This window comes from Saccostrea echinata, unplaced genomic scaffold (assembly GCF_033153115.1).
Source record: "Saccostrea echinata isolate AGI-Se365-2 ecotype Australia unplaced genomic scaffold, CSIRO_AGI_Sech_v1 ptg000016l, whole genome shotgun sequence".
NCBI lineage: Eukaryota > Metazoa > Mollusca > Bivalvia > Ostreida > Ostreidae > Saccostrea > Saccostrea echinata.
The window spans coordinates 333,556-360,674 of NW_026889765.1; the positions used below are offsets into that span (position 1 = coordinate 333,556).

General features: G+C 32.5%; 1 protein-coding gene across 1 annotated transcript; it reads left to right on the plus strand.

Moving 5' to 3' along the window:
- On the plus strand, positions 1–24,001 carry LOC133188780 (beta-1,4-N-acetylgalactosaminyltransferase bre-4-like). Its single transcript, XM_061324265.1, has 6 exons — positions 1–251; positions 421–656; positions 1,334–1,518; positions 13,815–13,937; positions 22,443–22,538; positions 23,787–24,001. The coding sequence occupies exons 1-6, from the start codon at positions 86–88 to the stop codon at positions 23,905–23,907; spliced, it is 927 nt and encodes a 308-aa protein (XP_061180249.1). The 5' UTR covers positions 1–85; the 3' UTR covers positions 23,908–24,001.
- Positions 24,002–27,119: the final 3,118 nt, after the last annotated feature.

The following is a 27,119-nucleotide window of genomic DNA, read 5'->3' on the forward strand; positions in this document are numbered from 1 at the left end:
AGCCTTTCCACATGAAATTTTTGGAATAGATCACCAATATTGGATTTATAAATGGACAAAGTACCATAATTATGTGATCAGCAACATGGGTTGTGTACGGGAAAAAATCGTCATAAGAAAAAAATTAATTGATATGTTAGATGGAAGAAAAATTTGTCTTTTCATTGCAACAACCTGCACTTTATTATATTTAATTTCTGATTATTCGTATGACTTAGCTATATATTGTGCGAAGCATTCTACGTTCGTTGGTAAGTTTCTTTTTTTTTTTTTTTACATATTTAATATATAGAGTACAATCATGTATATCATAAATATATCATGAACTGTTTCCCTTATGAAGAACTATATAGAATACCATTCAGAAATAAATCAAACAATGAAGCTTATTTAGGGTATTTTGATTATAACATTTTTCAGTCGGTAGAATTACACCAAATGTTACCTATACAACATATAAGGACATGGTTCATCAATTCCACTGGCTACAAAATGGAGGACATTACAAGCCCGCTTATTCATGTTTTCCCAGTCAAAAAGTTGCCATAATAATTCCATTTCGAAATAGGGAATACCATCTGAGAATTTTGTTGAACAACCTACATCCAATGCTGTATCGTCAGCAGATCGAGTATTCGGTGTATGTACTGCATCAGGTAAAACATGATAAAAAAAGAAAAAGAAGCATTGGTCACGTAGTCGTTTTTATGCAATACATGTTGTTCAGATATTATTCTGTTCCAAATATTTCTACTGCTGTTTTTCCTGGATTAAATAGCACAACACAATATTTGTGTGAATTGAAATTTATTGAAAATGACAATGAGTATTAACGATACAATAAATGGAAGGATCCAAAAAACCTTAAATCGTTAATCGTTTAGAAATTAATTATGATTTTGATTTCTTGATTTTTTAGGAGAGAGGAGGGTTAAAAATGTAATTGAAACATATCTGAAAAAAATATATAAACAATAAAAGTAAACTCAAAATTCCGTGATCGTTGGGGGAGGGCGTGTATTGGTTACAACTTAAAAAAATCATTTTTTTTCAATAGTATAACATTAATGTTGGAGGTTTTACTAAATACTGCAGCAAAAAAGAGAAGAATTAGTTGGAGGGCAGGCTACAGGCCTGACATTGAAAATTTTCTTATTAAAATAGAAGTACATGTAACAACAAAGCAGGGGAAATGGGTGGAGGCCAGGGGCACTCCTCCTTCCCGAGACAACGTACCTCGAAGAAGTCAATACTTCTAAATATTTATGTTACCAGATAACAGTAAAGCCATGATACATGTATATACATTTTATTCATATCTGTAAAATTGTAGGCTGACGAGAAAGGATTCAACAAAGGGAAGCTGTACAATATTGGATATATCCAAGCAATAAAACGAAACCATACTTGCTTTGTATTTCACGACGTTGATCTTATTCCAGAAAACGATAGAATTTTATATGGATGTACACAGAGTCCTATGCATCTTTCAAGGGCAATAGACAAATTCAGTTACAGGTTTTTTAAACATAATTTATGTAGTGTTGAGGGTTTTTTTATTGCTTGTTAAATAATGCAAGATCTGCTTCATTAGTATCTCTCAACCCTTTCATCAGCTTACTGATAATATCATTAGCTTTGATATATATGGATGCGCAGCACTGTTCAGATTGGATATCATAAGGAGGTAGGGCATAATTTAAGCGTGAAATATGACTTGTTAATATTTCCTTTTCAAACCACCAGATAAGGGAAATAATTTGTCATTTTAAGCTAAAAGAGAGTGTTTATTTTTACTAGGGATGTCAATTTTGTCCATAATCCATATTCGAATATTCAATGAAAGTATTCGAATATATTCGAATATTCGATAAAATAAATAAATTCTGGTTTATTTTAAATATGCATATCCTACTCTCATGAAAAGTTTATCGTAGGTAATCTTATATTGGAAGTAAAAATGTATGAAGAATTTTGTAGTTGTACAATAAGGAATTCCATTTGATATTTGTCAATGTTTGAAATAAATAATTGATTTAAATGTAGAAAAGTATAATTTTAGCAAATGAAACATGTGCATTTAAAGTAGTTCCAACTGAGGAGCCAGTCGTCTTACCAAAGGCAAGATAGTCGTATACTGATTTCAATACGTGTAATGAATTACAATTATCTGCCTAATAAGAGATATAATTATAATCTTTGATACAATGTTTTTAAAATATAAACAAATATTTCCATAGACAATTGTCCTAGGTAATTAACTAATTTCCCGATAATGAATATAAAATTCAGGATTATGTATAACCCGAGATAATCAAGTAATTTACACATTTATTCTGAAATTAGGCCCTTTACAATATTAATTACAGATTAATTCTATCGGACATTCATTCAATGATCAATTAAATTTGTTTTGATAAGTATACTCTTCACTTTTTTTTTTTAGACATTCTAAGAAGGTTTTTTAACTAATAAAAACTATGAAAGTACGTTTTGTATTACACATTAAGCATTATTGTATAATTTTTTAACACCCTACTCAAAACAAAATAATTTAGTAGATCTTTAGGATTAGAAAGTACAGATCGAAATTGATCGCTAGTAAATTTAACAGGAAGAATTCCAGCACTTTTCTAATAAAAAAAAATATTAATCACAGTAATTCTTTTTATGAAATCTGAAAAACACCGAATATTCGAATCTTAAATTCATATTCGAATATCAACTCATCGAATGAATATTCGAATGTTCGAATATTCGTTGACATCCCTAATTTTTACAATATGAAGTCTTACCATTGCGCGATTTGCGCGCAGTTTAGATGTTAGTTAAATCCATCGCAAGGAAGCAACTGATTGCTATGGAAATTATTATTTTCAGATATATAATAGACCATTAATTTGAGTGATTATTTGATATTTTGAATGCTTCTAATTTAATTGATATGTAATTGTGCCCAAAACAATATTTACATTTATTCCACCTTATTTTGTGTGCACGAATGATATAATAATTTACGAGAAAAAAACATGACTACTGTACTTTATTCCGGTTGTTGTCCCCCGCTTTCACTGAAAGTGGGGGATAATAATTTTGGTCTGTCCGTCCGTCCGTCCGTCTAGCTGTATTTCTGTCTGTCTGTAACACTTTCGTTTCCGAGCGATATCTCAAGAACCCTTTAAGCTTTCGCAATGGAATTTTGCATCGCAACTCCTATGGCCTGAAGAAGAACCCTATTGATTTTGAGATTTCAAAATGTCAAGGTCATAAATTCATAAATTCTGTCTGTTTTAACACTTTCGTTTCCGCGCGACATCTCCAGAATCCTTTGAGCTCTTGCAATGTTTTATACCATAACTCCCTATGGCCTCTCTCGCCCCTCTCAGAGTGTCCCGCCCCGTTTTTTTTTATTATTATCATTTATTGTATTAAAAGTTGGCACTATTTTTAGCACAGGAGCATATGGCGAGTTATTATGTATAATACAGGTTGTTGGCGGACTTTATATTCTTATTACATCTATTAGAACTGTTTAGTAAAGGATAAACCGTGGTCTAGGGGTATGACTATCGCTTAGCATGTGAGAGTTGCCGGGTTCAAATCCCCGACGATCCTTTTTTTTTGAATTTTTTTTCTTTTGATTTACTAAATGAGTACGAAAGCCGATAGGCTCATTTTTGACAAGGCAAAAAATATTTAACTCGTTATAACGAGATAATTTTCTCGTAAGAACATGTTAGTATCTCGTAATAACGTTAGTATCTCGTTATAACGAGTTAATATCTCGTTATAACGAGTTAGTTATCTTGTTATAACGAGTTAGTTATCTCGTTATGACGAGTTAGTTATCTCGTTATAACGAGTTAATATCTCGTTATAACGAATTAGTTATCTCGTTATAACAAGATAATTATCTCGTTATAACGAGTAAGTTATCTCGCTATAACGAGTTAGTTATCTTGTTATAACGAGATAAAAAATTGATCTAAAGAGTTGATATATCGAAGTAAAGAATAGACCATTATTAATAGGAAATATACAGAAGCGAGTCGATCAGATTTGTTTGAATTGTGCGTGATAAAGATTTTTATTGAACAGCGTACTAGTTTTTTTGTGTTATGCCTTTGATTGGTATTGTTTATTGAAAAGACCGAAGACAAATATACGGAAACTTATGACCGCCTCATGTTGTGTTATACCTTAAAATTGCTAAATAGAATTAGTGTCATCTTCAAATGGAATGTATATAACGTCAAAATATTGTCAACTTGTACAAGATCAGAAAAAATGATATACATGTACTCTGGCTGATTTAACTGCCCTGTTCAAGCTTTCTTGACTTTGTTAAAATTATGATGATTTTTGCGTAATATTTGTTGCAATAAAAAATGCATAGAAATAATCCCATTATTTTATATATTCCGAATTAATAATGTCGATATGATACCATTTGTTAGGCTTTAACGTCCATATTTTGATAATTATTTGTCTGTTAACAAGGAATACCAGTTCAATTTTATCGTCTTAAAGGGGCAAGATCAAAATTAAAATTCAATGGCTGACAAAAAACTAAATTCACGTTGTTTTTATTGTCGATTCCTCCTTCCCCTCAATAATAAATATGATGAATTTCAAGAACTAATACTGTACTTATCACTTAATAATTTATATATTTCTTTTGTTTATTAAAAGAAAGAAACATTTTAATTTACCAATTTGGTATGAAATCTCAAGGACAATATGTATTTTTTGCGTTATTATCAATGTGGTAGAATGAAAAAACTCTTGGGACTCTTTATTCTACGGAAGCCATAATAAAAAGGTGAAGGTCAGCAGGCTGAAATGTAGTGCATGTAGGAAATTCACATGCCTCACTTTGACAATAGTAAAAACAGTTGACATGTTTGTGATCCTTTTTGGGTATAGAATGAAAGTTTAATATCTAAAGTTTTCAATATGATGCGCATTAATGAAGGTGTATTTCAAGCATAAATTATGCCTAGAAATGTGTATTGTATCGTGAGATAGGATATTTGATATTTTCACTCGTGCTTCGCACTCATGAAAATATAAAAAAAATCCTGTCCCACTCGTGAAATAAATTCCATATCAACTACAGAACATTGAATATCCTCTATTTATCCCCCCCCCCCCAAATCAATCTCTTTTTGAAATAAAAATTATATGCTTGCAAAAAATACATAATAAATATTGTGATGAGGAAAATAATTAACGACATTTCTTCAATGTTGTATTAATAATATACATGTAGTATTAGGCCTATTCGCTGATTAATCCTAAGTAAAAAGATTATAAAAGTGAACTGGCTTTGTAAATTCTGTAACCTTTCTTTGTTTTGTAAACTCTGGTTTGATGTTTTGTCACCATGTGGTAAACATAGGAATCGCCAAATAGACGTGAATCTCAAATAGGTAAACTTTACGTGAATCTCCGCAGCCCCCCCCCCCCCCAAAAAAAAAATATAAACAGTGAATCATGACAGAATATTAGACAAAACGTCAATATCAGCAGATCAGATCTAACGTCTTATTATTTAGAAGAATGAAATCTCATTTTTACTTCATCATTCCTCCTCATCATGGGCAATCTGCATAAGCTTAGTCACAAAGTTCAAGAGGGAGGGGGGTGTACACCAAGTAAAATATTTTACATGCAAAAAGAAAAAAAAGAGATTTGATATTCCAACTACGAGTATTCACCATTATTTTCGGGAGATATTTACTCAGGTAAAGAAAATCTGGAGGAAGGGGCACAAATATACTCTTGACCGTCCCCTTCTCAAAAGTGGTGGTGGAGACATTACCCCCCCCCCCCCCATCACTACGCCTATGATCTAACTGCTGATGTCTCAACATCCCCCTTCTTCAAAACATTTCTGAATCTCAAAAATAACATGTATCACACTGTAATCGTATATATTATTTGTTGCATAAACGCCTGCGATATGATGCACTGATAGTTTTATATTGTCTCTGATATTTAATTCTAGCGAAATTGATATATGAAAGTGTATATAAGTCGTCCAAAACATGTCGAAATAGTGTCATTCATCAGAAATAGTTGTCAAAAATAAATTGCCAAAGTTTAAAGCAAGTATATTTGGCAATATTATTTTAAGAAAAACATCGCGTCCTAATTCAACAATTTGAGGAGGCGTTCACGAATTAATGTGTAAATGTGTTCGCCTTAGAGTTGCTATACCTATCAAAATATGGTTACTGACAGCGAGATAGTTCAAGATTTAATCATAAGTAAACCCCAGAACAAATTAAATTTTCAACCATTTATCAATTTTGTTCAAGTTAAATTTGACTTATAATTCCTAGCTAAAAATTCAATGGCATTAAAAACTAAAGCCATTTTTATTCCTTTATTGCTATTAAATCTCGAAATAACGAGAAAACTATCTCATTATACCGAGATAAGTAACTTATGATGAGATAACTAACTCGTTATAACGAGATACTTACTCGTTATAACGAGATAACTAACTCGTTATAACGAGATAATTATTTCCTTGTAACGAGGTACTAACTCGTTACAGTGTATAACGAGATAACTATCTCGTTATAACGAGTTACTTTTTTAGCTCACCTGAGCTGAAAGCTCAAGTGAGCTTTTCTGATCACCCGTTGTCCGTCGTCCGTCCGTCCGTCTGTAAACTTTTCACATTTTCAACTTCTTCTCAAGAACCACTGGGCCAATTTTAACCAAATTTGGTACAAAGCATTCTTGAGTGAAGGGAAGTTTAAATTGTTAAAATAAAGGGCCAAACCCCCTTACAAGGGGAGATAATCAAGAAAAGGCAAAAATAGGGTGGGGTCATTAAAAAATCTTCTTCTAAAGAACCACTGGGCCAGAAAAGCTGAAACTTATGTGGAAGCATGCTGGGGTAGTGTACATTCTAAATTGTAAAAATCATAACCCCCGGGGGAAGGGCGGGGCCACAATGGGGAATCCAAGTTTTACATTGAAATATATAGAAAAAAATCTTTAAAAATCTTCTTCTCAAGAACCATTGGGCCAGAAAAGCTGAAACTTATGTTGAAGCATCCTGGGGTAGTGTAGATTTTGAATTGTTAAAATCATGACCCCTGGGTGTAGGGCGGGGCCACAATAGGGAATCCAAGTTTTACATTGAAATACATAGAAAAAAATCTTTAAAAATCTTCTTCTAAAGAACCACTTACCCAGACAAACTGAAACTTATGTGGAAGCATGCTGGGGTAGTGTAAATTCTAAATTGTTAAAATCATGACCCCGGGGGAAGGGCGGGGCCACAATAGGGAATCCAAGTTTTACATTGAAATATATAGAAAAAATCTTTAAAAATCTTCTTCTCAAGAACCATTGGGCCAGAAAAGCTGAAACTTATGTGGAAGCATCCTTGGGTAGTGTAGATTCTGAATTGTTAAAATCATGACCCCTGGGGGCAGGGCGCGGCCACAATAGGAAATCCAATTTTTATATTGAAATATATAGAAAAAAAAATCTTCTTCTCAAGAACCACTTGGTCAGAAAAGCTAAGACTTTTGTAGAAGCATCCTGGGGCAGCATAAATTCTAAAGAATTCAAATCTTGACCCCTGGGTGTAGGGCGAGGCCACAATAGGGAATCCAAGTTTTACATTGAAATATATAGGAAAAATCTTCAAAAATTTTCTCCTCAAGAACCTCTTGGCCAGTAAAGCTGAAACTTATATGGAAACATCCTACGGTAGTGTAGATTTTAAATTGTTAAAATCATGATCCCCGTGGGTAGAGCGGGGCCACAATAGGTATTACAAAAAGATCATCTGGTGAAGAACAGCAGGGCCAAAGTTATTCAGGTGAGCGTTATGGCCCATGGGCCTCTTGTTTTATCTTGTCAAAAATGAGCCTATCCGGCTTTCGTAAATGATAGTATACAGCATGTGAAATGAAAAAGTTATGACGTCTGGCTTGTACAAACTCATAAATAAAATAATAATAATAATAATAATATATTATATGCATTTGTAATCATGGACTATTAAAATAATCTAAAAATAATTTTTTATATCAAATCATAGAAATAATTTATAATGTGTCCTACTGTAAAGGGTTTATTTTCTTAATTCAAAAAATGATATACATTGTGCATGTATGAATGTTAATGCACAAACTTTTATGGAAACATCCTGCATTTGCCTTATTTTGCATAATTACACCCCACGCAACAAGTTCCGGGGGTATAATCTTTTTGACCCGTACCTCCGTCAGTCAGTCCGTCAGTCCGGTTTTTTTTGTAAGCGCAACTCTTTTAAACCGCTGCACAGAATTTCATCAAACTTTGCAGATATTGAGGACATAAGGTGTAGTTGTGCATATTGCCAGGAAATTCCGATTCCTTTATTTTCTGGGAATTTTTGCACTTTTCATCTTAAGGTTTTCCATCTCTAATAGGACCTAATTCTCTATTCTTAAAAATCCATCATGTACATAATACTCTGATATTAATTCAAAGCATTTTACAGTAGAAAAGGATTTACCAAGAGAAAGTTTCAAAAATGTAATTAACTAAGCAGTAATTAATTAACAGAAATTGCATTGAAGTCTATGGAGACAAGCAATTTTTTTAAAATAAAAATTCAAATAATAAGAATATCAATAAATACTGTGGTGGAAAGATGCATTAAATCATTAGAAATAGAATGACAATTGAAAACATTTTTTTTTTACCGTATAGATTTTTAAAAATTGATTTATATTACTTAAAAAAGAGGGAGATAACTCTTCAACAAAGGTCAAGGTCATAAATTAGGACACGTTCCATTCTTACATACTAATAGAAATAAATGGGAATTACGTCTAAATATACTGAGTATTCCACCCGTACACATCTGTTATGTATTCAAATTCATTGAAACTGAGGCTATTAGGAATGGAATACCTTAAATTTTGGCCATATCTTGAATATAAGATGAACAATTTGTCAGCGCAACTCCTCCTAAACCGCAGGAAAAAAGTTTCATCAACCTTTCGCAGATATTTAGAAACAATGTGTACATGTAGCTGTGTATATTGCCAGAAAATAATGATTCCATTATTTTTGTCCTAATAGTTTTGGCTATGATTGAAGAAACTTTCCAGCCACGTAAGAAGAAAATACACTGGAATCAGCTTTGGTGAAGTAATTTTATGTGAAATATTTTATGACCTTAATAGACCCCTATTGATGTTGAGATCAAAATATTAATGATTCAACACACGCCTACAAAAAATCTTGGATAGAAGTACACAAAAATTTCTCCCTCCCCCCTCCCACAACCCCCCCCCCAAAAAAAAAACAACGCACACACACACCTCAAATTAGTACTTTGCCTTAAATAATTTTAAAAGATTTGAATGTCCTTTTATGCAAGAATTTTTGATGTGAGGATTTTTTGCAAATATTACCCCTTTTTGAATTATACTGTGTATTTTAACTGCACCATGTCATTCATTATGTGTTGCATTGTCAAGTTTGGGGGGAAGCGTGGGGTATGTGAGCTTGCTCACTTTTTCTTTCATTGAAGAGTTTAAGTCAGTTAATCGTGTCTTTTGAGTAATTTCGTATCAATCGACGACTTTTGAGTTATTTGCTACTAGAATTAATAGAATTTGCTTGTCAAGGAATTTTGGTAGTTCATAGTGCCCTCCCAACTGAAAATGTATGGTTGTGCCCCCTCAAAGTGAAATTGCTTCCTACGGGCCTGACATGTACATGTATATACAAACAACTACATGTATCAAATTGACTGCAGAAATAACTAACAATCTCTTCATCTTCTTTTTGTTACTATATTATATGAATGATTTAATAATTGGTTGCCATAATTATCGGGGACTTGCTTCAAATAACATTAAACGTAGAGATATTTTCAAATGGTTTCGAGATAAATTTGATATTACTTTCTTGATAGATACACACAGAAACAGAAACACAAACTATTTGGAAAACTAAATGGGGATTTAAAAAGGTGTTTAGTTCAAGCAGTAGCAGAGGAGATGCAAAGTTATTTAAAAACTCCTTTGAATTTGAAATATGTAAAAAAAAAAATTATTGGCACAGATGGGAATTTCATTATTTTAGATTTAAAATGTTTCAATAAAAATTTAACCTTCGTTGCTTAATTTATACGGTCCGAATGAGGATAATCCAAACTTTTATACTTTAATACACCGCAAGATAGAAGCAATTAGGAATGACTGTATTATAATCGGGGAAGATTTTAACGTACCGTTAGACTATCAAAAAGATACTAGCAACTACAAACATAAAAAAAAATCCTAACGCCAAAGAACGTATTTTAGAAATGATACCAGATTTAAATCCGATTGATATAAGGAGGGAAAATAACCCTGATATACCTAAGTTTTGCATAAGAAAATAAAGGAATCGTCTTGAAAAAATCTCCTGCTCAAGAACACAAAATCCATGATTAGTCAAACTATTATAGATATCTTCAGGTAGTGTAGATTCAAATTTGTTCAATTTTAGGGTGGGTAGGCAGAGAGATCAGAGTTTTACATAGGAAAATATAGGGTTGATTGATTGTATGTTGTTTTATATCCCGTTCGAGAATTTTTCACTCATATAGAGACTTCACCATATACGGGTTAAGAGCTTCAAATTTAGACCTTTACTTGGCACCCAGGGCCATTGAGCAGTGAGGGTTCTTTATCATGCCTACACCTGCTGTGACACAGGGTCATCCGAAGGACCTGCAACCTTCACTTCAAAGAGCCAAGCGCTTGACGAGGGAACAGTTGCCACCTATTTTTTATCGACTTAGGTCAGTCGCAGCCAGGGCTTGAACCCACGACCTTCCGATCACGGAGCAAGCGTTCTACAGAATAAGTCACTTTGACGACGGAAAACATTGGAAAAAAATCTTTGAATTCCTTCTGTTCAAGTACAGCAAAGCCATGATTTAGTAATATTGATATTGAAGGATCCTGAGGTAGTGTAAATTACAGTTTGCCCCCCCCCCCGTTTATTACTGAACTGATTTCTGCTTCCTCCCGGCCAATGAGCTCAGGTGAGCGATGAGGCCCATGGGCCTCTTGTTACGATTACTGCGGTATTGTTATTCACCATTATCGCACGAATTTGAGTCCACGGAAGAATTCTGTTTTTTTTTTTTTTTTACCAAAGGTATTACACATGTACAGGTTTCATTTTGAATTTCCTCTGTCTCTACACTTAAATCCGTAGCACTCGCTGTGCTTGCTATAGAGCTTATTTTCCCACTCAATGCATTTGCTATGAAACAAAAGCAAGTCATAATTTTTTCTTCAGCGGTTCTTCATGAAAATATCAGCGATAATAAATTCCTCGCGTATTTTTAAGTATCCACACTACTCCAGATGGACTAAGATAATTCGTCAAGGTCTTTGCGCTTAAAACATTGTGCTTTATATGGTAGCGCTAGGCAAATAAAGGTTTATCATTTCATAATTAACGCTTAGTCAACAATTATATTTGTAAGTATTGAAAAGAAAGAAATTTTAAACGTCAATTATTAGCTATTTCACCATAAATATTTTAAAGAAAGAAAGACAAGTATCAAAACATCATTTCATGTTTCCATTTTAAGGACATATGCAACGTAACTTATTAACTGATAATTTTTCAATATATTCTTAATTTAAGATTATAGTGCCATCAGATGTTCGTAGACCAAAAAATCACCATACCAGGGATTTAAAAAAGATATCAATTGTTAAAAAATCTTGTAAAATTAAAAGAAAAATACAGAAAAATTACTAGAGATATATTCTAGATGTTTTGTTCATCCAAACTAGTAATAGAAGAAGTGTACAACATCAAATATAGACATTAAAATGTAGCACACAGTTCCTCTAAGTATTGGAACTCTTCAACTCCAGGGAAAAAGATAATAAAGTTCAAAATACGTTGCATGTGTCCTTCAACATAATGCAGATTAAAATAATTTATAAACAAGGTACTTAATGTTAATCTCATTCTATATTTTTTTGCCAAGTTGTGTTAATTTCATAAATAAAGATTCAAAATATACCACCGTATGTTACATGGATCAGAAAAAAATTCGGATCACTTTCGTTTGTAGAACTTAGTATTACAGGACCAGAAACAAACACCTAAAATTGTCGGTTAAATAAATGAAAAAAAATTATGTGAATAAGGTCAAACTTTCAGGTCAAGATCATGAAATCAAAAGTGAAAGGTGTTGTCACATGTAATGTACATGTAAAATCATTCAAAAGTTATTTCAATGTTAAAAAAAATTGCAAAGGACTGAGTTGTAATTTTAAGGTCAAGGTCACAAGATCAGAAACCATAATATATTTGCCTTGTAACAGGCAATCAACGTCAGATATGAAAGCCCTATCTTATCTCATTCAAAAGTTATCACCAATGTTCACATTTTTAAAAAGTAGGTCAAACTTCAACGTCAAGGTCTTTTGGTAAAAAATCCTTTTTTTTTTTTTTTTTTTTTTTTTTTTTGGAAAGGTCTTGTCACAGGTAATGTACATGTGAAGCATTAAATTCATTTCTTTTCTCATTCAAAAGTTATGACGAAGGTTTAAGTTTTTGTGACAGACGGACAGAGAAATGAAAGAAAGGTGGCGTACAAGGCGAGTACAATCCCCCGTTCTGGGACAATATACATGTATTTCTCAATTTTCAAAGTTCACGGAAAACTTATATTTTTTTAAAATAATGTTTTCCGTAATGTCATCTTCAACACATTTGATATGGTTATTTTATTGAATGACTTTTTGATTGATAATTTGTTTTTAAAGTTAACAGTAAAGTATATTTCGTTGAAAATGGGTTTATTAGAGCCATAAATAAATGATTTTGAATATGAATGGGTCAAGTCTCCATTCTTCAGTAACGTTTATATGACGGAAAAGTAAATGTACAATCTATTTCATGTTTCAAAAAAATGGAGTCTGAACCCATTTTGTATGAAAATCGAACATTTCTGAAAAAAATTACGCTTCAACAAACTCTTTTATTTAAATCACACTGACATCAAACAAGACAAACAGACTTCGTTGTGTAGTGGTTAATGCGTTCAGTCTTACACCTAACCATGAAATTTGGAGAGAGTTCGAATCATGCGTGAAACTTTTTTTTTCTTTTTTACATACCTTAAAACATTAGTGAAAAATAAATTATTTGTCAATAATTTATTCAACAAAATATATGAAACAAATGTGTAAAAGATTATATTGACAAGATAATTTTCGAAAAATATAACTTTTCATGAACTTTTAGAATTGAAAAATAGTCTTTCTGAGCGGGGGATCGTCCGCGCCTTGCACGCCTTCATTCTTTAATGTCCCCTACTTTCGAAAAGGGGGATAAAACTCTTATAAATTCTTAGAGTATATAAAGCCATTTTTTTATAGCGATTTACTAAACAAAGCTTCGTATTAAATTGCTACTTTTAAAACTATTTGAAATATGTAGGCCAACCACCGTACCAGTAAATTAACTTCCATTTTAATTACATAATTTATAACATGATTGACATAACATGGTGAAAAACTATCACAAGACATTATCCTGAAATTAAAATATCACCAAATGCATGTATACTGTAACTTTTATGTTTCTGATATGAAATCATTCAATTGTCTATAGATTTCTTTTAGCGCGGCCTACTCGGATATCATTCTTCACACTAAAGAGACACACAAAACAGAGATTAAACAGATAAATCCAGATAGGTTTTAAAAATCGTTATACAATATTTTTATGCTACATTTAACATATGTTTTTCCTATGTTTCAAAGACTACCAGATAACAAATTAATTGGAGGTGTCTCTGTTTGGAGAAGAAAGGAGTTCGAAATGGTGAATGGATGGTCAAATTTGTTCATTAACTGGGGAGGAGAAGATGACGATATGAGTTACAGGTACTGTACCTTAAATTTTTCTTTATTTTATGTAGATGTCACTGACATTTATTATAGTTATGCATGATTACGAATTTTAGCATCTGTTTGCATATTCTTACATGCTTTACAAAGAAACATTTAGATAACAAACAGCATTCAAGCTCAAAGTCCATTAAAACAATACAAATCGGGAGCAGAGCAAACACGGACCTCCAAAAACAGACGCAAGATCAGGTGCCATGGATGAGTGAGCATTCCCTGCCGACCGGTCACACCCGCCGTGTGCTCCTTGTCATGATCGGTAAATAACAGAAAAATCCGTCGACAATTCAGAACGTTTAACTGCCAACAACATATAAAAAGTGATGATAACGAAAAGTGATCATCTAAAACAACCAGAAACTACAAATCTGTGAACAGCCGGAAACTCCAGTGATGCTAGTAAGCATCCCATATCGATTTCTCACACCTGCCATGAGCCTTATGTATTGATCACATAGATAGAATTCCGAAGTCAAATTTATCATAAAAACAAAGTCTAACAATTGCTATGAAATATATCAGTCAAAATACCACCAAATAAATATAGGATCTCCCATGATTTGTAGTGGAATATAAATCTTATCCAACGAGTTGTGTGTTTTTTATCCCCGAGCCTTGGCAAGGGGATAAAAACACACAACGAGTTGGATAAAAGTCGTATCCAACTACAAATCATGGGAGATTCTTTTTATTCCATGTTTAATACTTCACAACCAATGTTTTACATTGTTTTATATATGACTCCACTTTATTTTACTTCATCACGCTAACGCAAAAACCATTGTGACGTCACAACTGCACTTAACTGTGGGTTATGAAAAAAATATCCAATGAGTCATATCCACGGGATAATGGGGTAAACATGGGATAATAGGTCATATTTACTTAGAAGGTCATTAAATATATAACGACCATAGAATTTACAAAATGCTGAATTTTAACGAAGTTATTGAAATCCCATCCTCACAATGTCAAGGTTTTGTGATTTCGGAACTCCACACAAACCCTTGACATAAGTCGTTATTTTAAAGTTGGGCTTGTGGTTACGCATGACATAATGGGTAATAATAACTAACCAGTGAGAATATATTTTTTCGAATCCGTCGTTATCAAATTGCCTAACTCCGGAGCATATCTTTTGTGATTGTAAGGAGGACGATCTTCAAAAAATAATCCCCGGTGTTTCTTTCAGAATAACTAGTCACAAATCGGATCCTACAAATATTGACACTTTCCATTTTAAAGACGAGTCATAATTGTTTACATAACTTACCTACAATAAAAACTGTTTTGTGATTGGTTCCAGTCCTAGACCAGGAACAAATGAAATAGTAGTTTTCTAGCCCAACTTTTAAATAACGACTTATGTCAAGGGTTTGTGTGGAGTTCCGAAATCACAAAACCTTGACATTGTGAGGATGTTGAAATGCATATAACATCAACTTATCGGTCAGCAGCCTGCTTTCAGTTTAAGAACTGGTCTTACTCAGAGCACACATTTTAGAAAGTTGCAAGACATAAACATCATATGTAAGTGTTAGCGGAATATTACTACATAAATAAGGAAAGTTGACGATGGAAAAGCTTGCCATCTTGCTTGTAATACAATTTAGTTGTTATTAGTTGGCCATTACCGTCTGTAGTCAGTAAAACATCCACATCTGAAACAGATGTGGTAGATTATGAGAGATCTTTGATTTTGAGTTCACTGGGATATATCGGGTTCGACATTTGAATGGAAGTAGCTATTGTTAATTGATAGAATGTCGTCGATGTATCTGAATGTCGATTTAAAGGCCAGAGCAAGTGTTTTCTTCATTTTATGTAGGGTTTTTTTTTTGTGAATTCTGCTTCAAAGGAATACAAAAACAAATCGGTAAATAAAGGGGCACAATTAGTGCCCATCGAAATTCTAGCAGGCTTTTGGAAGACATGATTTCTATAGTCTACATAGATGTTTTCAATAATGAGCTCCAGCATTCTTTTAATATCAACTTCAGAGTACTTGCGTTTGGAATCAGAGTCATTTCTAACAAAGTAATTTTGTTGATGACCAAATCATATGACATGAAATTTCCGATTTCCGATTTTATCGAAGAAACAGTTGTTATGATATCAAAAAGCGTATAGTTTTAACTTATGAGGAATGGTTTTATAAAGTGTAGAAAAGTCACACCTTTTGATGTTACTGCCGTTTGAAAAATTCTGTGATTTTGAAATCTTAAAGTTCTTTGTAGTTTTTGAGAATCTACATTTGATTTGCACAATTTCTCGAGTATTCTGTAGCACATTACCTCTTAATTATCTCCTTAAGAGAAGTTAATATTTTTGTGAGAATGAAAGATAGAAGCTTGATAGAGCATTTGCTGGAGCTGGCAATGTATCTTTGCTTTTAAGGATTTTTATAAAGTTTAGGAATCAGTGTAGGTAGGGTAGATCGAACTCACCTTCTTTGAATGTAAAAAAGTATTATAAAGACTGAAATGTGATTTTGTAGAATTTCATCCTAAAAAAGTGAACTGTAAGTATGATTTGGATTTTCAGATGTAGAGTTAATAACAAGTCCTAAAATACAGTTATAATAATGAGCCTTACGAATAAAGACGATATTGTTACAAACTCTGTCTGCTGGAACCATAACACATTGTTCATGCAGCCTTTCTAATTCTTTATCATCTCCAATTTAGTGAAAGCAGATGGTTAGTATATTGCCTTTTAACTTTCTAACAAATTCTTTAATATCTTTCTAAAACACTCAATCTATTCTGACACAGTGTTCAGGTCTTTCCCTTCATTTTCGCCAGATGTTTGGCACTAATCTTCGGCATATATAACTCATAATAGAAATGAAGCTCTGTCGCCAATTGAAAGATCGGGGTTCCCTGTATTCAGGGCATTTTAAAATGATTGCTTTTTAGGTCGTCATTTTCAACTACATTAACATAAAAAGTAATGAATTGTCCGTCGGTGCCATTGTTTAAAGAAGAGGAAGAGCAAGAGCACTTAAGAGGATTTTGTTTTAGATGTTCAATATCTAAGAACTGTAAGGTTTGTGCTTGTGTATAATTCAAAAGTTTGGAAGCAACCGTTTGGAAATATCTGTATGAAATACAGGTTGAAAACTTCAACTTGAAATATGTTGGTATGCAAAACTGAACTTTTTTATGGATACGAATCTTACTAATCCTCACAGCATCTGTTCCTTTGTTGGCAAATTCAAGTTTAAGGAACCGACGGGTTGGGTCGGAATTATTTTCTTCAGACATACGTGGTGGCTTAAAGTGTCTGTGCTGGACAACATCCATAATCACAAACACTAGCTTGTATTCTGCAGATAAGCAGGCAGCTAAAGAATCTTAAGTATGCACGTGCTTTAACTTCTTCAAATAGTCGAATAAACAAAATGTGAAGAAACGAACAGTGATCGATCTTTTAAAAAAAATCTATAAACAATGCAAATCCGTGAAGAAGTCAAACACGGACCTCTGGAAATTCTAGTGGTGGGATCATGTGCCTAGGAGGATTAGGCATCCCCAGGCGCGTAGCAGCCTATACGCAAATACGCAAGTGCGTACACATCATTTTCAGAAAAAAGAAAGAAAAAGAAAAGAAAAAAGAGAGATTCGGAGAAAAAAATCTCAGTACATGTATCATCCAACAAATATGCTTGTTTCAAATTATTCTGTGTCATACTCTGTCGATTTGAATTTTAAATTATCATGGTTGTATGATAAAATTTGAAATCTTTTATTTTATAACTGCCAAATCAAAATAAATCATTCATTATTTTGTCATTGTTCTATCATACATCAATATATATTTTTAAAGATCTTTGAAAAATTAAATTTCAACCTAATCGTTGAATGCTATGATCTACTAGTATGATTTACAATACGATTTTTTTCTTGGTTCATAATTAAAATTTTGTATACGCGTTTTTAAACGTTAAGAATGATTATACGATACCAATTAATATATCGGTTAAATTTTTAGCCTCAATTATATGTACAATAAGTTTCCATGGAATATTAATTTTCGTTAAATCAATAAATATTACTATGTCTTTTATTTCCTAACCAAAAACTAAATGGCATATTTTTTATATTTCAAGAAAATGAATGAAATATTTGGTAAAACACCGGAGCTTCTGGGCCCTCACCGTTCTCTGCATACATATCATTTCTATTCTGGCTACGTGCCTGATCCCCTGTTAGTCCTATGTATTGATCCGGTAGACGGAAGATTCCGAAGTCAAATTTAGTATAAGAACAACTTAAACAAGGTTTAACAATTAATATGAATATGACCTACGACAGGTTTTATTTGTTAATAAAATTATTATAATGACCACAGAATTTACGAAATGCATACTTTAAACGAGATTGTTGAAATCCAGTAACATCAACTTAGCTGTCAGTAGCCTGCCTTAGTTTAAAAATTGATCGTATTCTGAGCATGCTCTTGAGTATCGAATATGTTAGGAGACATAAACACCCTATGCAGATTATAGCGGAATATTACATATACTACATAAACGATGGAAAATCTGGAGTCATCTCGCATGTCATACAATTTAGCTGTTAGTTGGCCCTTATCGTCTGTAGTCAGTGAAACATCCAAATATGAAATATATGTGGCAGACTCTCTTTTATTTCAGGTTCACTTGGATATATCGAGTTGACATATGAATGGAAGTAGCTTTTGTTAATTGATAAAACGTCGTCGATGTATCTAAATGTCGAGTTGAAGGCTACAATAAGTGCTTTCTTCTCAATGACATGTAGATGTTTTTGAATAAATTCTGTTTCCCATGAATACAAAAAGCATTGAATAAATTCTGATTCATATGAATACAAAAGTATGTGAAGGAGCACAATTAATGTCCATCACATTTTGTCTCGGAAGACTACATAAATGTTGTCAATGAGAAACTCAAACATCCATTTAATATCAACTTCAGAGTACTCGTATGTGGAATCAGAGTGATTTTTAAGAGAGTAAGAGATTGACCAATCACAAAATACGAAAATATCCGACTTTCATTTTTATTGAAGAAGCAGTTGCCTATCATTTCAAAAGGCCTAGGTTTTAATTTTGATGTTACTGACTTTTGAAAAATTTGGCGATTCTAAATTTTCTAAAAGTTCTTGAGGTTTTGAGAATCTACATCTGATTTACATCACTTCTAGAATATGCTGTAGTACAGTATGTCTGAAGTTTCTCCTTTACAGTTGCTAATATTTTTGTAAGGAATAAAGAAAAGGGCTTGGTAGAGCATTTGCTGGACCCGGCAATGTATCTCTGTTTGTAAGGATTTTTTGGAATGCAATATGTGATGAAGCCCTAACTGTTTATTGACGTAAGGAAAAAGTTGGGTTACAGTTATTTGTTTCTTCTATGGTTTTAAGATAACATTCAATGTTTAAATCAAATCTTGGATGTTTTTAAATTTAAGTTTCACCTTTTCTGTATTTAATTTTATCAATTTTTTTTAGATGTTTGCAGTTTAATGCTTGTCATGTTTTTTTGTGTTTCAGTATATTTCTCCTGAAATTCTAACCCCCATTAAAGGGATAGAGTGATCAGACGAATTGAAATGTTTATGAAGATGTTGATGGCCCCCTTATTTATTTCATACCTGTGCTCCGATATTCTTTTGTAGAGTAAACCTTTGTTTCCATACTATAAATAAATTTGCACAGAGTACATTTAATTCCATGAACAATGTTGGGAGTTTTACAAGTAAAATTTTTACCCGTTTTAGCATAAAACTTTGTCCAGTGATGTTGCTAGTAAACAAAGTATTTGTTATCAAAATCACACAAGTTTTACTGTAACAATATCTAGTAGATGTAATTATTTACAGTCCCTGAAACGTTCTACTTTCCCATTTTTCCGTTCGCTCACCGTTCGTTCACCGTTCGTTCACCGTGCGTTCACCGTTCGTTCACCGTGCGTTCACCGTTCGCTCTCCGTTCACAGTTTTGCGTTCACCGTGCGCTCGCGTTCACCGTTCACAAAGCGTTCAGCGTTCGCTCTTCGTTCCGTTCACTTTGCGTTCACCTTGCGTTCAGCGTTCACCTATCGTTCAGTTGTCATTGCCATTCGGAACTCCCAAGTGAAAGGACTTACCTTTTTGTAGGTAAGGAGTTACAGATTTTTTAATTTAATACTAACATATCGTGTTTGAAGAATCATTATTTCATTGGGGAAAAATCTAAGCTATATATTTTTATTATTCTAACTTAGCTATTAGGTTATTTATTAAATTACTCTGGAAAAAAAATGTTGTTATAAGCACATCCTGTACCTATGTAGAACGATGCTGAAATATTAAATTTAACTAAGGCCAATGTGCAAATACTTCAAGCACTGCAACATTTTGATGTTTTGTTAAAGACGACAAATCGTTAATGGAGATATAATTATCCAAGTCAAATAATTACGCAGCAAAATTACGAAAATATTTATTTCTAACGCGTTTTTTTTATTCAATTACTACAGAAAATATGATAGAACTAGTTCTGAGAGTTATACATACTGCGGATATCCTGTAAATTTATTATCTTTGGAGCGAATTAAATTGATAGTGTGTTTAAAGGAAATATTTATTTAAAATGTAATGCACTACAGAATATTCGCTACTATAATACATGTATGTAAAGTCTATAGTTACAGAGAAAAAATCTTTCTTCACCGTAACTTTATATGTTTGCAATTCGATATAATTAATACCCCCCCCTTTTCCCCTAAATCTGTTACTTAGTCAGTACTGTATTTCCAGAAAATTTTAATTAACCTGTTAAAAAAAAGTTAGGGTCTTTTTTAGAACAAAAATTTCAGTCTCAAAACAAACATGCATCTAAAAAAGTCACAAAACAATAGTAGTTCAAAATGTACACGTGTCGGCGGTGGTATTTGAAATTGGCAGAGAGTATATTTCAAATTCAAGTGTTAATGCCCAATATATTTTATTCACTAATTATTCAAATGTTTGTATCAAATCTATAAATGATAAAAATAAATGTTATAACTTGTTGGAAATACTCGCACTTCGTCTTCGATGTGACGAAACTTTCACACCTGCACAGTGTCGAATGATTTTGATTGACAGGACAAGCACGTGGACTTCGTGTGAACTTGAAGCAGGAAAATAAAAACGAGTAATACTGTCAAACAGATGGATATGATTTGTTGATAAAAAAAAAAAGTTACTTTCACTGTCTAATATATTTAGAAAAAAATATCAGAGTTATTGTTTGATATAGGTGCAAACATTTAGTGAAGCCTAAAAGGAAAGGGGGGGGGGGCTGAAACGGAATATCTCTCTCTCTCTCTCTCTCTCATTTGTCTGTTTGATACAAATTATAACAGCATATTACTTAGATATCAAGTTCTGAAAATTGAATTTATAACAAATAATATGAATATGTATCTTTGTATTATCTTGTCTTAGTATAATCACGGCCATCTACAGATACATGTAGAAGTCGGCTCAATAAATCATCATGAAAAATAGAAATGACACATAATATATTATTGTATTAAACATTTAAAATACGAGCGTATAAATGCAAAACGTCCACTGACCTTTGTAATTAATTTTTTTTATTACTTTACATGAAATCGCCTTGACACGGAGATACATATATGAATGGATGTTACAATCGCTTAATTCATTCTATAAGTCAGAAGTTTTCTCTGATTTGTTATCAAATAAGAATAAACATTTTTATTTTCCAACTAAAAAAATATCTTTTATACTTCAGCGTTCGGCAACAATTGCAATGTTCTAATGCGTTAAAAATCATGTGATTAAAAACTTAATGTGCATGAATCGTCTTTCTTAGGACAATTTTGGAGAATTTATTTTATTTACTTATTTATTCATTCATTTATTGGTTTACTTATTTATTTATTTATTTTTTTTTTTTTTTTTGGCACCTGACATTATAATACAATAAAATAGTTTCAATGCAAGGAAAAGATCAGAGGCATTCCGAATATATCGTTCATCTTGCGTTCACCGTTCGTTCACCGTTCACTTTGCGTTCGCGTTTGCGCTCCGTTCGCGTTCTGCGTTCGCTCACCGTTCACCGTTCACACATCGTTCACCAAGTTGCGTTCAGCGTTCACACATCGTTCACTCACCGTTCGCTCTGCGTTCGTTCACCGTTCGCTCACCGTTCAAGTGGGAAAGTAGAACGTTTCAGGGACTGTACCTTTTTATCAAGGGAGGTTGTACAGGTATAGAATTGTGATTTTTAGTTGTGGATGGTAGTTCTCTTTCATTCATATACTAGTATTTAATTTTACACTTTGCTGTTTATCAATAACACTGGAAATCTCTAATTTGTAAGTAACATATCCTGATGTAGTCATAATTTTTCATGTCATTTCATCAACCTGATCAATTCTTTGTTTGATAATTTATTGCTTGATTACTTGCAAAAAAGTTTCACTTGACTTTTTTTTTTACAGAATCATGGCCAATGGACTTTCGATTTATCGTTTCAAGAACTCTGTTGCAAGATACAAAATGCTCACACATAAACAAGAAATTGTTAACACTAAAAGGTTCGAGAGACGTTTTTGTCGTTTATATATATATACATATAATATATATATATATATATATATATATACGAGGGTTGTCCGGTAAAATCGTGGACAAACGTTTTTCTTGAAAAATAATGGGCGCACTAAGCTGAAATTTTCAGCAAATGTTTATTCATCATAATTAAGTGCATCTCGATTTTTTGATAAAATATAGGCAAAAATAAAAATTTTATTATGCTTAATTGTGCACAGGGTATGGTCCTACGGCGCACGATCAAAAAACCAGGGTTTCATTGGCGAATACACGAGTATCATTTCGAAATAAAAGTATTAAATAGATATGGTTGGAGTAAAAATTATCCTATTTTTATTCTACTATCTATTTTTCCGTCTTATGTATAATATCAAGGCATTTGCTAAATTTTTGGTAGTTTCCCGAACATTTGAAATGGGAAAGAGGTAAACGCAACACACGAAAAATGGCGACGTTTGATGACGTTACGGCGCACCGGGGAGCATTTCAGTTTGATTTCGATATAGTAATGACGCCTTAAGAAATTTTAAATGACTACAGAAAAAAAAAATATCACTAGATCTTAAGTATACAAGTGAAATGGGAGTTTTCTAAGCGGAAACTTTTTGATCGGGTCCTCGGGTAGAACAATACATACGAACAAACAGCTACTGGCAATATCAAAAGACGCTGTAACTGTAGACCGTCGATATAAGATTTATTTACTAAGTAGTTGAATGATAGTGAGAGAACTGTCCATAACTTACTAATAAACCTTAAAAGGTCCCATTTGTGTGTGAGATTGGTTCCTCGATTGCTTATGGAGGAATAAAGGGGAAATAAAGTATGTGCATCAATGATACACCCGGATTGAAGTGGGGCTTATCCAATTTTTATTTAGCAAAGAGGAAACGTGACGCTGCTTTAGACACTTTGACGTTATCATCCGTACGCCTTAAGGCGATACCACACATAACATAAAGTCTCATATTTTGTTTATTTGAGCAGATATTTATTTGAAATTTGCTATGTTTATATATAAAAAGTAGTTAAAGTTTTAGAACGCAGTGATAATTATTTTTCAATATAGACAACTTGTCCACGGACAACCCTCATATATATATATATATATATATATATATATATATATATATATATATAGGTTTGTTCCATTTTAAAAGGTTTTATATTATTGGGGGGGGGGGGGGGTTCTTGTTTTGTTTCTTACTTATTTAATTCTGTATCTGTTGTAGGTATACCCTTCTTGAAGACAGTCATTCCCGTTACAAAGTAGATGGGTTGTCATCGTTGACCTACACTGACCTTAAAACAACAGAATATAGTTTATTTACAAGGGTTTCTGTTATTTTATGAAAAGTAAAAGTTATGGAATGCCACTCTTATATCAATGGATAATTAGTTTTTGATATCTTCTGACTTCCATGGGTTTTTTTTTCAAATTTTAAAATTAAAGGTTTAAACGATATCAAAAGTATGATTGTATCATTTTATCCGTCAAAAATTATTCATGCACATTTTATACTTAAAATAAAATTTGTATCTGTGTGACCTTACAGCTCTTTCATAATACATCTACAACCGTAAGTAATATTGTCTTGAACGATGCCCGATGAGAGTTCATGATATGCATGAAAACCTGCAAGATTAACTCTTTGGGACATTCTTAAAGACGGTGAATTGATTATAAATACATTTTCGACAAATGAGTATTGCCAAAACTTATTTTCATCTTTACTTCAATTTTGCAAATACAATATTTCTACAGAGTGAATAAGACGTTTCATCATACTGAAAATGTAAAACTCTTTTTAGATCGAACAAAATTACAACTTATTTAAGGTTACAGTAGGAATCTCTCTTAGTCCTAGAAATCTTTTACAACCAGCTGAAGTCACAGACAAGACTGTAGCTCTTAACAAGGGAAGAGGAAATTAGCACTTTGACTTTAAGCTATGGCAACAACAATAAATAAAATAATGATCCCTGCCTTAATTTTTTTGTGGCATGTTAAGTGCAAATGGACAGAAATTATAGCAGGGGTAACCTTTTGAAAGAATTTCAAACAAAAATATTCTCTTTTTGGTAACCCTAGTCACACCTGTTAAATTAAAAAAAACCCTGACAAACAGGATTATGAAACTTAGTGAAGTCTACTTGTTTACCATGTCTTATTTAAATCAGACCAAAACCGTAGGAGGAGTAGTATTTGGAAATATATTCAACACACCCACAGATATATATATATATATATATATATATATATATATATATATATATATATATATATATATATATATATATATATACAAAAATTTTTAAGGGGTGGCTGGCTTTCATCCAGAGCGTCTTGCCATGGACTGTATCTGGAATAAAACTGTCAATTTAGCAGGTGGTCCTGGTAGAAATTTAGAATGTGATAGCGTAAACGGTTCTTGAACAAGGAGTTTCAAGGGATTTGAAAACATTAGTTCTTACTCTTTTTTTGAAAACACACACACACACACACACACACACACACCCACACATATATATATATATATATATATATATATATAATTTATTTATTTATTCTTAGTTAAAGCATGAATATATAATATCAACAGGTAATTTAAGGATATAAGATTCTCAGCCAGGAAGGATAACTCTTAAATTCATTATTTTATTTAAAAAGTCTCAAAATGAAGCTCAAAATTGAGATCTTTTCATGCAACAAGGCCATCATTAAAAATATCTTTGTTTCCCCTAACCCGACCCAAAAATCTCAAGTTGGGTAGGTAGGTAGGAAAATAATTTTTTTGACAGCAGCTTTGAAAATACATTTTTAAAATTAAATGGAATAATACCTTTATAAATTAGTTAAGTACAAAAGGAAGCGATTTGTAAACAGCTAGAATACCATACAATCCATGAATACCCATGAATAAAAGGCATGAAGAAAGGACGTTTGAATTCTATTCATTAGGGTGAAATATGCAGACTTATTTACAACTCTTATGGTCCCATATACATGTAGTAAACATAGGAATATTGATGAACTGTTTATAAGATCAGAACTCAAATTAAATAAAATGCAGTGAAATTGATACGTTTGTTCACAAGGTGGGCCCTTTGTCTGCTCATGAGGGGTATGATGAGGACGGCCTACGGGCCTAAGCATGATCTCTACGTACTTAATTTTAAGACAGTTTGGTAAATACAACCAAAACATGCTTAATAGGACATTGTATATTTTATTTTATTAACAAAGTGTTTCAAGAGTGTAGGATTCTTATATGCTAAAGGCATAAGGTTGTCTTTCTTTTAAAACATGAACTAACCCTCCATGACATGCTGTGGGCGCCATTTTGTTTCCAGCAAACGCTTGAAAATCACAGAACAAAATCAGTCGTTCTGATAAAAACGGATTTTGTTGAAATTCTATTTTATAAAAGTTGATAAACATAAAAAAAAAATGTTGGAATAATCTTATGAAAAAAAACTTTTCAGTCGGCGCGTTTTAATAGGGTCGGTCGCGTTAGGGGAAACAAAGGTACACTGTATTTTTTCATTTTGGCCCAATTTTCATTTTATGAATCTTAATATGATTCAAGGTTCTTTGAAATCTAAGAAATGTTTTTTTTTTTTAAGTTGACATTTGTACGTACCCCATAAAAGAATAAAAATGAATTCATTTTTAGACAAATCGAATTTCCTTTAGTCTAGCATTAGATACCACTGCTTATAAGCATGATATTAAATTAGATGTGATATGTGATGTCTAGCAATGATTGCACAAGCTTTTTACACTATGTATTATATGACAATTGAAGTAAAAAGAAGTACTGATACTGTATAAGTAAAAAAAATGCAATTTTCTCCAAATGCCTGGATTCCTAATATATTTTCGATCCTAAATTATATTTGTTGATCAATTTTCAATTGGAAAATGCATAGATGGTGTTTTTATTCGTATTTCCTGAAAATATATTTGAGATTTGATAATTTTCCCTATATAATATGATTAGCCTATCTTGTCCTTTAAAAAAAGGATCGTACGGGATTTGAACCCGGTACCTCTCACTTACTAAGCAAGAATCATACCCCTAGACCACGGAGGCACTTGATTATACAGCATATTAAATGCAATCATTAGGTCACATTTAATGTTTATATTCACATTTAATATTGTCAAAAATTTACACAATACATGGTGTCTAAATTAGCGTTTACTAAACAGTTCTAACAGACGTAATTAGAATATAAAGTCCGCCGACAACCTGTATAATACGTAATAACTCTCCACATGTCTCTGTGCTAAAAACAGTGCCAAGCGACTTTTAATAAAATAAATAAAAAAATGGGGCGGGACATTTTGAGAGGGGCGAAAGAGGTCATAGGGGAGTTATGGTATAAAATTTCATTGCAAAAGCTTCTTAAGATATCGCCCGGAAACGACAGACGGAATGTATGAATTAACGACCTTGAACCTTGACCTTTTGACCTCAAAATCAATAGGGGTCTTTTTTAGGCCACAGGGAGTTATGTAAAATTTCATTGCAAAAGCCCAAAGGATTCCCGAGATATCG

What these genes read in the sequence shown, in the direction of transcription:
- LOC133188780 (XM_061324265.1), top strand. Translation starts at nt 86, where the DNA reads ATGGGTTGTGTACGGGAAAAAATCGTCATAAGAAAAAAATTAATTGAT. An exon ending in GAAGCATTCTACGTTCGTTG is followed by an intron (nt 252 to 420) that starts GTAAGTTTCTTT and finishes AACATTTTTCAG; the next exon opens with TCGGTAGAATTACACCAAAT. An exon ending in GAAATTGTTAACACTAAAAG is followed by an intron (nt 22,539 to 23,786) that starts GTTCGAGAGACG and finishes TATCTGTTGTAG; the next exon opens with GTATACCCTTCTTGAAGACA.